At 41.4% G+C, this 12,825-nt stretch overlaps 1 protein-coding gene across 1 annotated transcript in view; it reads left to right on the top strand.

The window, feature by feature from the left end:
* Positions 1–2,253: 2,253 nt before the first annotated feature.
* Positions 2,254–12,825, top strand: part of LOC124722123 — a 402,152-nt gene continuing 391,580 nt past the window's right edge. Inside the window, exon 1 of the mRNA XM_047247328.1 lies at positions 2,254–2,348. Coding sequence (XP_047103284.1) covers positions 2,325–2,348 — 24 coding nt within the window. The 5' untranslated portion in view covers positions 2,254–2,324. The remainder of the gene's footprint in view (positions 2,349–12,825) is intronic.

Here is a 12,825-nt window from a genome sequence, read left to right as displayed (position 1 = left end):
TACTGCGATCAGTTCCTGAAATCACTCACAGTCATGAGTTAACTGTTATTATCTGTCTACATCGTCTTAAAGTGGAGCAGCCACATAAGTCAAGTAGTACAAAAGACAGGATCCGTTTTGTCGCAAAAGGCCACACACACACACACACACACACACACACATACGCGTGAGCGTGCCGAACCAAAAATGCAAAGAAGATAAATAGCTGTATGCGAGTTTGGTTGATCTCAGTGGAGTTACATGAATGTCCCAAATAGAAGCAATATTGAGCAAGAGGCGCACTCCGAGATGATTGTACGAAGTGGTACACGCGTTTCGGGTTCATCTGGGAGGAGAATAAAAAAAAATGATTCAAATGGCTCTGAGCACTATGGGGCTTAATTTCTGAGGTCATCAGTCCCCTAGAACTTAGAACTACTTAAACCTAACTAACCTAAGGACATCACATACATGCATGCCCGAGGCAGGATTCGAACCAGCGACCATAACGGTCACTCGGTTCCAGACTGTAGCGTCTAGAACCGCTCGGCCACACCGGCCGGCGGAAGAGAATTATGCGAATGTTCTAAGGAGAGACACTACAACACAAGCGTAATGAATTACTTTGTCAATTACCAACGAAACTGCCAGACACCGAATCACAGCATGTATAAGAAATTTTATACCATCATTCAACTTGTTTCTAGAGTATTTTCCACTAGTGTATAATTAGAGCAATTTGTAGTAAGTAAAGCAATAGAAATGTTTCACAAACGGGTCCTGATGGTTCAAACGGGACCCTCTGATTGCCGTGGCATCCTCTGCCAGTGGCGTCATTGGATGCTGTATGGAGGAGGAGGGAGGAGGAGATTAGTGTTTAACGTCCCGTCGAGAACGAGGTCATTAGAGACGGAGCGCAAGCTCGGGTGAGGGAAGGATGGGGAAGGAAATCGGCCGTGCCCTTTCAAAGGAACCATCCCGGCATTTGCCTGAAGCAATTTAGGGAAATCACGGAAAACCTATATCAGGATGGCCGGAGACGGGATTGAACCGTCGTCCTCCCGAATGCGAGTCCAGTGTGCTAACCACTGTGCTGTATGGAGGGGCGTGGGGTCAGCTCACCGCCCTCCCTTCGAGCCGCAACTCAATGTGTTCCTCAGTTTGCATAACGAGGCTGAGATCACGCCGTTCCAGTCCTTCCGCGAAGAAAAAATCACTAACAGTATCGGGAATCGAACCCAGGTCTTCCGCACAGTAGCCAGTCCCGATCATCACTTTTTTCGATCTGCTTCTTGGTCGTTTCTTTGACAGTAATTCTGTGTGAATGTAGCGTAATAGGCTTCAAAGTCCATCAAAGAGAACTTCACTCAGTTTTTTATTACTGAAGGTGCCCTGTTCCCTGACACAGTACGCTGCCGTCACCACTGAGCAACGGAGCCGGGCAACAAATTAGAAGGTCCAATGTTTGATCCCTTCTAGTCCCAAGGAGTATTTCTGTCACATGTCTTCGGCTGATACGCAAATCAATGCCAGTGCATCATTTTAATATGAAACTTCTACAGCTAAATGTAAATCATGAAGATTCACGATTCGATGTGAGAGATTTTCTTGTCTGCGTGAGCAGAAATTATCAATTGCCTTCATTGAGAGACGCCACAAGTAGGCGTTGTGGATTGTGGTGAGATTCGGTCTGAATTTTTTGACAGTCTTTGTTGCACAACAAATATGGAAACGCAGTGCTTCCTGAAACGAAAGTCTTTTGACAGCTAAACTCTTAGACTGCTGTATTTGGCACATTCGCGGTTACGCTGGCAGGTGGTGACAAAAATTCTGCGAAGGTGGTAACTGTAAATGAAGCAGAGAACTAGCCATATGACTTCGCACATAATGAACACTCAGCTGCACAATGTACAATGACATTGTAAGTACACACGTAGGTGAGGGTACAAATAGAATACCATACATATTCGTTATTAACAAGCAATTTTTTTCAAACATTTTATTCATGCACTTTACGTTAACTGAGAAGTTACTGTTTCGCAGCACCATAGTGCGTTCATAAGCATAATAAAGGTGGACAGATATCCCACTGTAAGATGTAGTCTACTCCATTTCGCTAATGATGTTATGTACTATGACTAATGGTGAACCAGAATTTGTATGGCGTCAGCTTTGCGACCTTCTCCACTCGAAGGCAGCGAGGAGGGGCTTACAAACGTAAAAGGGCGGAGCAAGAACTCTCTCCGACCGTGAGGTGAAAGGGGGTCAGCGAGATGGCAGCCTCCTCAGCAGTTGTCGTGGTTCCGCGACCGCAGAAGGACGCCTCAGCTGTAGCTCTCTCCGCCATGCGAATTCCCGCCCTGCTGCTGGTAAGTTTGCTACAGTGACTTCTTCTATCTCTCAGTCCTAGATATCTTTTAAAAACTCGTTTCTCAATGTGTCCAGTCGGTTGTGTTTAGTTACTGTCATATAAAAGGCCCTCCACCCGACCTTAGTGTTCCTATAGTAACTTATGTCGATAAAAGAAGTAAGCTTCAAGGCGCATTAAAGATATTAACGTCTTTATAATTATTTCATGCTTATCGTATATGTTAAAGTTCCGTCAGCAGAGGCCAGTCCGTTTCATTTTCACTAAACGGAACAAGTGACAAATACGCAAATGTGTGTCGTATGATTGCGAGGAACAGAGTAAATAATATTTAAGAATGGCGTTTGAGGTCTCAGGTATTTTTCACGGAATTAAACTATACCATAGCTTTGTGTGTAATAGAGAAAACTGCGAACTAGAATTTTTCACCCCTTTCTCTCGGAGACTTGTACAGAAGACCAACCCAATGGCAATAACACTAATAGCGAGGCCTTCCAAACATAATCTAAAAGACTTTTACTTGTTGCTGTGAAAAATAATACTATTTTTTGATTATTTTAAAACTAATGTCCGTTGAGGAACTGTATCGACTCTCATGATGTACAATGACGATCTAAACTGTTTCAATATCCATATTGTAGGCACAGTTATTAAAACAACGTGAAATTATTACTGTAATATCAAAGAATATTTAATCGGAGCGTTCTTCATAATGTGATAATATGTTTCTGTACCCTAGTGAACTACCGCACTGTGGAAAATGTGTGACACGTAGATACTGTAAGCCGTTCTAAGCTCCTTTTTGCCTCCCTCCCTCTGACGGACAGTGCACTAATCTCCATCACATTTTGTATCTGGTACGGTAGTCAAGTAGCGGCAGTGCCTCTATGGAGTTTGGCAAGTACGGCGTGGAACTAGAACTAGTTGCAGCTTTCATTTGGTCCGTGGGACGTCCCTGGAAAGCGCAAAATGCAGTGCACTGTTCAAGAAAGGCACAGATCAGGGGAGAATCGAAAATGTTTTCTGTGCGTAACACACCCACAGTGTACGTATCTTACAATGTCTTGGATGAAGATCTGGACCGATGTCATCCTTGATATGTGCCGGATATAGCATACGCTCCGATCGGATAAACAGTATTGGATTTGTTTATAAAACTGACAGTGATGAAGTATATTTTGGCCACTGTTGATATAAATTCCTACAGTGTTCGTGAACTTCTCAGACTACTCGGATGATCAGGACTTCAAAACCGAATAATTCACAACTCGGACTTTTCTGCTTTGTAGAGCTTGATGCACTCTTTAGGCTTGTGTTAAACGCTTGCACCCCGATGTTAATCTAGGTCAGGCGCATGTTATCGATGGAGAGACACATCCAGATTTGAAGTTGTTCACAAATTGATCGTTTCCGTGTAGTTTTTGTTAGGAGTTTCTATATGTTCAGTATATTCTGTGGAAAATATCTGAAACAAAAATTTATGAACATCGTGGAATTAGTATTAATGTAAAATTTTCATATCAATTGGAACGATTTATTTTCCCTTTCATTTTCTTAGTTTCAAAGAAGGAAGATTATTTCAAAAGTTCAACTAGAATATTATGAGTACCAATTCAGATCTGTGTGATAGTTAACAAGCTAGTAGTAGCTATTTTAATTCCGCTTTGTAACAGGAAACTGAAATTCACGGCTGGTTTAGTAAATAATTACACACAGATGTGATCTACCGAAATAAATGCCCTGGTTTCTTTGATTCCGGTTGTTGGAGAACCTACTCTTGTAGACTAACATCTATGCAGAAAGCTTAAAACAAACAGAGGTAAGTCATACCCGCGTATGTTACGTTTGCTGAATCGACACCCAGTAGTGTAACACGCCAGCAATTTCATACGTAGTTTTAGACGGTTTGTACTCTTTCGTGGACACACTGAGCTAGTTCCCTATCTATGACTTAGAAATATACTGCTGACGGGTTTAAAATACGTATCCACATACACTGAAGGTAACACAATTAACAGAAAAATGAACAAATGACATATTCCCTTAAGATACTGACGATAGTGTCGACAACAAAAGCATGAGTACGGAGATTTAAAATGATGTAACAGCCAAATCTTGGTTAGAAAATCCCGATGCAGGATAAACATTATACAAAATGTGGAAAAACATGGAGTTACCTTTAGAAACATTTCGGTATTATCTCGAAACTGAAATGTACTTAATACTTTAATGTATGCTGAAACGAACAAACTCGTCATCGTCAACAATTTCCTCTTACGGGCCCACTACTTAAACTGATTACACACTGATGTGTAAAATCTAAAGACGAAAGCAACTTTCGTATGACGTGTCATTGCTCGATGAAACTTACACCGTGCGTCGAAAGAAGTGCTACAGTATACTACGGTATAGTATAGTATAAAGGGAACTGAAAGAATTACGGACAGAGACAAACAAAAATGACACTTGCATTCTAAGACAGTAACAACACCAAAACCAACACAAGAATTGACAATGAATGGACATTACAAAAGACGGTACATTGTCCTTAATAGGTTGTGTGATCAACACGGACGGCAATCGGTACTCTGCAAAAAATGGTTCAAATGGCATTGAGCACTATGGGACTTAACATCTGACGTCATCAGTCCTCTAGAACGTAGAACTACTTAAACCTAACTAACCTAAGGACATCACACACATCCATGCCCGAGGCACGATTCGAACCAGCGACCGTAACAGTCGCACAGTCCCGGACTGAAGCGCCTAGAACCGCTCGGCCACCGCGGCCGGTGGTGCTCTGCAACGTGCTCCTTTGCTAGCCAAAAGGTTGGTAGTGAATACGTGTGGTAGGGCGTTCGTCTCCCCCATCACTGCAGTTGGAAACTTGTGGACAGTCGTTGACGCATGCGGGCGCTGCATTTAGTCTCCTCAACGCATTTCAGACATACTGGATAGGATTCAAGTCGGGTGGGGGAGCGAACAGGATAGCCCGTTCGCAAGATATCCTCTCGTTCCAAGAGCTCTTCCACCTGCGCTGATCGATGCGGTCAGACGTTGTCATCCATAAAAATGAAGTCATGGTCGAATGTACCCCTGAAAAGATGCACTTGAGAAAGGAGTATGTTACCATATTAACGTTGACCTGTGAGTGCATTATGTTAAAAGATTTGGATGTCGGTACCCCAAACCAACATTATGCTTCCCCATACCATAACATTTGGAACACCAAAACTACCATGTCAGAGAATGCTGGACGTACTCTCTTATGGAGAGAGGTGAGAACCCGTAATGCACACAGGAACTATTTCGATCATGATCGTTGTATGGTGCAGCTGTGGAGAGGCCTAATATTGCATAGATGTGCTGAACTCCAAATCTTTGAACACGGTACATTCACCGGTCAGTGTTATTGTGACACTGTACTGCTATCCATGTGTGTATTGTAGGGGACTTTACACTGAATTTATTTTTGGAGGTGACAATGCACGACCAGATCAAACAGTGTAGCCGGCCGAAGTGGTCGAGCGGCTCTAGGCGCTTCAGTGTGGAACCACGCGACCACAACGGTTGCAGGTTCGAATCCTGCCTCGGGCATGGATGTGTGTGATGTCCTTAGGTTAGTTAGGTTTAAGTAGTTCAAAGTTCTAGGGGACTGATGCCCACAGAAGTTAAGTCCCATAGTGCTCAGAGCCATTTGAACCAAACAGTGCAGGTAGAAGAGCTCTTGGAACATGAGGGTATTCTGTGAATGAACTGCCTGTCAGTTGCCACGACTTTAATCCCATTGAGCAAGTGTGGGATGCGTTGGGGAGACGTATTGCAGCACGTCCGCACACCAACGACCATCCACCAGTTGTTAGCTGCGCTTTTGGAGGAAGTGAACATCCTGCCACTAGATCGTTTTACAAGCCGTGTAGCCAGTGTGGGAGCGCCTGGCAGCGCATGCGTTTTCTCTGAATAGAAGTGTCTTTTGTGGTCGTCTTGTGTATTTCTTTCAGTTACATTATGTACCATACTGTAGAAATTTTTTTTTGTAGGGGTCAAGTTTCGTCGAACTGTGTGTCTAAGCAGTAACACTTCATAAGAGTGTTGCTCATCTCTTAAGTTTTGCATATCAGTGTATTTTACTAGGTACAATTAATATTCTTCTCGTTTCACTTATTGACGTTCAGTTGTTGATAACTTCCATTTTCTTCCCACACGTATTCTTATGTCGGGAATATGTCGATATGTTTCCCAGTGTGCGTCAAATACAGGGGAATTCTCCTCTCACTTCAAGGTTAAGTGCCTTGTTTGTAGGTAGAAAATTGACAACCTGGGGAATAGTGTTATGCAGTGTGCGAGAAAAACACAGATGAACTTCCTAGAATATTGTAATCAGAGGGCAGTCAAGGCGGATGTTAAGTATATATTGGGTACATTACGAAGCGGGGTCAGGAAAGCACGTAGGCTTGTGGGAAGGTAGGTGAGATTTTTAATGGAGCGAGACAGTGACCTACATCGACTTAGATCCGCGAATGTGTGGCGCAAATTGCTTCAGGCTTTTTCTTCCGGACACTCAGAGAGAAAGTGTTTCCGTAAAAGATTCTTTGTTCAGTCACCGAAGTCGAGGGCAACCCGAATGCGTCACCGTCTGACGTACCCTGGCTGCCGAAGACGCTAACCGGAGAAAGTCTTCACCCCTTTCTACTGTCCACACGCACAATGCTGACATTGGCACCATAATGTACGTAACATTAGCGTGTTTCGTTGGAATGTACATTACAATATAAGACCTTGGCTTTATTGTTCGCAATCGGTGGCTGACAGAAAATACTTAGGACGCTCCTCTCCCTGTGTTGTGCTTCTTCCCTTCTGATCCCTAAGTACCTGTAATAATGTTTAACATAAAGAACAAGAAATGTAGATGATTTCAGTTTCGTGTACTCTCTAGGAGCAAACCTGAGGCAATTTAAGATAACAGACTGAAGAATGCCTTGAAACTACTCGGTCTAAAAGACTTAATCTGTGTTTTTTACACAATTTTTAACGATTAATGGTGATTGAACGTCGCGGAGAGAAAACAGAGGTAAAAGGGTTTCTAAACCGTCGAAGCAGAATTTCGACAAGGTGCGTAAATTCCAACTGAACATTCTTAGCTTAAATTGAACTAACAGGAACTTACTCTCTGATACTGAACGTCGTACTGAAAAGTCTCCGTCACAGAAGGAATATTACGTGTAAGCAGCAAACGTACCATGTATATAATGAATTTGCACTTTATAATGAGCTCTATATTTAACCCTACCGAGGCCAAGTTCAAGTTGACAGAGATATGTCAAAAGATGCTGTGACTGTTTTGGGTTCCAGTTTCTTCAACATAGTCTGTTGCTGATGGAGAGGTAAATACATGCATGAATTCCAACAAATGTGGCACGACAAATTATAAGATAATAAACTGATACTAGAATTTTTTTCCAAATTTATTTTAAATACAAATACGGATAAATCGTAAATCGGACTTTAAAACCTGGCAGAGGTGTGCTACCATAATACCAGTAACTATAAAAGTGAATGTAAAATTGCTGTTAAGTCGCATAACTAACAGAGATCCAGATGGCACTGAATCTCTTATTGTGCTCATGTTGCGTTTCGGGCATAGCCAATCATCAGATGACCTGATGACAAACAATAAAGACTAGTGCAGTGATATCATACAATATAGCGTAATCAGTGACATGAGATTATAGAAATCAGAAATAAAATTTATTCTGTATATATTTTTGAAGAACGTACGTACATACCATTTAAGATCATTACAAGTACTGACAAGGACGCTGAATAATGTCCGTTCATGTGAGAAATATTAAATCGAGCAAGCTGGAAGGGAGTTTCAAATTAGATTGCGTGAACATGGATACGCAAGTAGTGGAAATGCGTCGACATTTCACTGAAGGGAGAAACAATATCAGCTTAAAACCACCGAAGATGACATATTCACCTTTGTATTTTGGCAGTAAAGGTATTGGATATTTTAGAAGAAATTGAAATATATGTAACCAGGTAGACCATAACATATAATAAATCAGCAGATATGAAGCTGTCGTAGGTGGCTCTTAGATTTTTTTCTATGATTTACTTGTGGATGCGAAAAAGGATGTGTCCTCATCGGGCGTCTTTCGTTTAACTTTCAATATACGTTAGGGAATTTTTAATGAGTACCTGAAATTTTATTAGCGAATTGTCTTTCTTGAGTTTTACTGAAAACGTAAAGATGGCATGTATGATTACAATTCGTTGTTCTATGAATTCTGTAATACTGTATTATATTTCACAGTTGACTTTCTTGTACAACTGTGTTGGCGAAATATGAAATCATTCTAATTAACTTTGCCTTAGTTAATACACTTACTCTAATTAACTTTCTATCGGATGTCATGCCTTCTAATGTTATTATGAATCAATTACTTATGTGGTTCTGTATGAATTTGTTGTAAATGGAATGTCTTGTACTCTTATACTGTATTTTACAATTGACCTCTGTGCACATTACCGCTGAATCAACTTTGGTTATTTTATATTAATATTTATATTTTCCACGTCATCAGAAGCTCTGCTCTCTAGCGACAACAGTTTATGTTACGTTAGTGGTTGGCGGTGTTAAGACACTGTAATTCGAATCAGGCACTGGTTACGTCCATTCTTTGTACACGAGAACACATGTTTCGCTTGACCTTTGTGCGGACGTTATTCAACGCCCTTGTCAATGCTTGTAATTATCTGAAATGGTATGTACTTACGTTGTTCAAAAATGTATACAATTAAGTTTATTTCAGGTTTAAATAATCTCATTTTTTTGATTACGCTATATTGTATGATATCATTATTTTTGCACCTGTCTTCATTATCATTTGTCAGCAGTCATCTGATGATGGGCTACGCCCGAAACGCGTCATGAGAACAACAAAGGATTCAGTACCATCTAGATCTGTACTACACACATCAAAAAATGTTTATTACCACCTCGGTTCCTTAGAGTTCCGGAACCTGCGCAGAAAATTGGAATAGAGATCAACATTAACATCATTTGAGCCCTTTTTATTGCTCATGAAAACCACACATTGCATGTAGTACCACCATATTGTTAGACCTTCACAGGTTATGGTCCAGACTGCTGTACACACCGGTACCTCTAATACCCTGTAGGATATCCTCTTGTACTGATGCATGTCTGTATGCACTGTTGGTCCAGATTGTCCCTCTGCTCGACGGTGATTCGGCGTAGATCCCTCAGAATGGTTGGTGAGTCACGCCGTCCATAAACAGCCATTTTCAATCCATCCCAGGCATGTTCGATAGGGTTCATGTCTGGAGAACATGGTGGCCACTCTAGTCAAGTGATGTCGTTATCCCGAAGGAAGGCATTCACAACATGTGTACTAAGGGGGCGCTAATCGGCACCCATGAAGACGAATGCGTGGCCAATATGCTGCCGATATGGTTGCAGTATCGGTCGGAGGATTGTATTCACGCATTGTACAGCTGTACGTTGGCCGCACAAAATGCCACCCCAAAACATCAGGGAACCTCCACCTTGCTGCACTCGCTGGACAATGTGTCTAAGGCGTTCAGCCTCACCGGGTTGCCTCCAAACACGTCTCCGACGATTGTCTGGTTGAAGGCATATGCGATACTCATCGGTGAAGAGAACGTGATGCCAATCCTAAGCGGTCCATTTGGCATGTTGTTGGGCCCATCTGTACCGCGCTGCATGGTGTGGTGGTTGCAAAGATGGATCTCACAGTCGACGCCGGGAGCGATGTTGCGCATAATGGAGCCTATTGCGCACAGTTAGAGTCGTAACACGACGTCCTGTGGCTGCACGAAGAGCATTATTCAACATGGTGGCGTTGCTGTCAGGGTTCCTTCGAGCCATAATCCGTAGGTAGCGATCATCCACTCTAGTAGTATCCCTTTGGTGGCCTGAGTGAGGCATGTCATCGGCGGTTCCTGTCTCTCTGTATATCCTCCATGTCCGAACAACACCGCGATGGTTCACTCCGAGACGCCTGTACGCTTCTCTTGTTAAGAGCCCTTCCTGGCACAAAGTAACAATGCGGATGCGATGGAACCGCGGTACTGGCCGTCTAGGCGTGGTTGAACTACAGTCTACATGAGCCGTGTACCTCCTTCCTGGTGGAATGACTGGAACTGATCGGCGGTCGGACCTCCTCCGTCTTATAGGCGCTGCTCATGCATGGTTGTTTACATCTTTGGGCGGGTTTAGTGACATCCCTGAACAGTCAAAGAGCCTGCGTCTGTGATGCAGTAACCATAGTGAACGTCTATCTTCAGGAGTTCTGTTAACTGGGGTGATGAAAAACTTTTTATGATATTTGCACGTAAGCGGCTGACCAGCAATTGTTAATTCATTTTAGTGCTCAATAAATCAGCCTGTTATGGTGGTGATATGCTTTCATTTCACTTCATATATCAAATTTAGTCAGAAACTTCGGAGAACATCTATTGCGAACTACAGTAGCACATTGCTCTATGTATTTAGCTATCCATTGTTCTCCGTCATATTGGATGTAGTCTTCAATCTCAATGACAGACGGCGTTAAACTTCCTGGAGATAACATTAGCAGCGATTTGTACTGTGTGAAATTCCAATTTCAGTACCGCAATGGGTACTAGAAAGACATCTTGACATACTGAGAATGCGCCACATTCGGATAAATCTTGTGAAATTACGTCATTAACTATTCGTTGGCCTCTACTGACGCCACTTCGTCTACATAGACGCGTCACAGACGTCTCGGTATCTCAGATTTCTCACAATTTGTAGCCTGCGGTAGTCAAAAATTAAGATTTGAAGCAACAAGAACATATTTGCCCTTAATATTTTCTTAGATTATCTATTTCGGTCAAATTCTGACCATTCTGGGTTCATAAACACTGTTCAACTGTGTTCTACACGATTGCAAGGACTAATCTTTCTGAACTTTTCTATTTAAGTAGAGCTCGTACTATTACAAAGATGTCCTCTGTCTTTAAATGTAAACATTAATAGCGCGATAACGTACAAACATGTTGTCTGTGGTATAAATAAGAGTTTGCATATCTTTTAACATGCTCTTAACATGACCGAAATTTACCTAATGCCTTTGAAAGAATCCGTCAACCTACGTACCGAGCAAGATGACTTTAATAAAAATGGTTTTTATTCCATATTTATCAATCTACTATTAAACTGCCGTTCTTATGTTACATGGACTATGAACCATTATTTATTTTACACGAATCGTTAACCTGTCATTATATTCCTTTAGTTACGTAGTTCTGTATTATTATTATTATTATTGTTATTATTACATCTTGTGTATTACGGCGTTATTATTTATTACTTTCATGTTATCATCAATATGTAACATTGTGTTTTCGCAGACGTATTACTTGTTCTCTTTATTAAGAGTTACAGAGCAGTGAATGACTGGAGCAGCTTTTTCAATAGAATGTGTTTGACTGTGGACTTACATTCGCTTGTTTCATGGCGCTACCAACCTCAACTGTTAATGATGTATGCGAGGAGAATCATCAAGAAATTTAAACAATTTTAACTAGTGTTGAATCCAGGTTTCGCTACTGAACTTTTTACGTGAACATTTGAATGTAACAAACCTTACGTACTTGCTGATCCCGACTGCCAGTAACATAGCACAAATGAAAAATCTTTGCAAAAACGGTGCTACAGCTGTGAGATTACAGAAGTAGATTTTCAAGTTTAACGTAAATAATATAACTGACTGTGTGATACACTTATTTATCGTATCAGTCGCATTAGTCTTTTGCTAATATAAGACGTTTCAGCAGACTGGTTTCCTAACGCATTCAGTTAACTTAACGAGTTCTCCATCTTTTATTTCATACACAAATCTCTGTAATATATAATTTAGTTCATAAAACTACTTGAAGTCTACGACAATGCGGTATGTCAGTGAACAGTCAATAATGTTTCCGGACGCATGTTGCATAATTTTGCGTGCTGTTCAGATTACCTGGCAAAGTGAAGTAACGAAAATTACTTAAGAAACTTCACTCCATACCATCTACTTTCTTCTTCGTGTCTAACGTTATCTTTCCATTAGTGATTCTATCAAAGAGAAATGAAATAGGGGTCATGATGGCATTCGGGATTGTCTCCTTTGTCCGTGCACTCGTTGGATTTTACTACCACTCGCTGCCGCTGCTGATAGCATTCCAAGCGAAAGCGGCCTTCTCTGTTCAGAATAAAAGGATTTACTCAGATTACGGAATGAGATGCTAAATCGCCCGGACTGGCTTCAGTGTATAGAGCATGTTTTCACAGTTCCGAAAACGATTCTGGAATGGTAAAACGATCATTCAAATATATTATTAGGATCAAACAGCTTTATAGGTGAATGGAAAAAGATGTGACTGTCACTCTAAATTAAAATGGAATTCTGGACGGTATT

This window comes from Schistocerca piceifrons, chromosome X (genome assembly GCF_021461385.2).
Source record: "Schistocerca piceifrons isolate TAMUIC-IGC-003096 chromosome X, iqSchPice1.1, whole genome shotgun sequence".
NCBI lineage: Eukaryota > Metazoa > Arthropoda > Insecta > Orthoptera > Acrididae > Schistocerca > Schistocerca piceifrons.
Note: the sequence above shows the minus strand (reverse complement) of the source record. Positions and strands in the feature narration are given on the sequence as shown.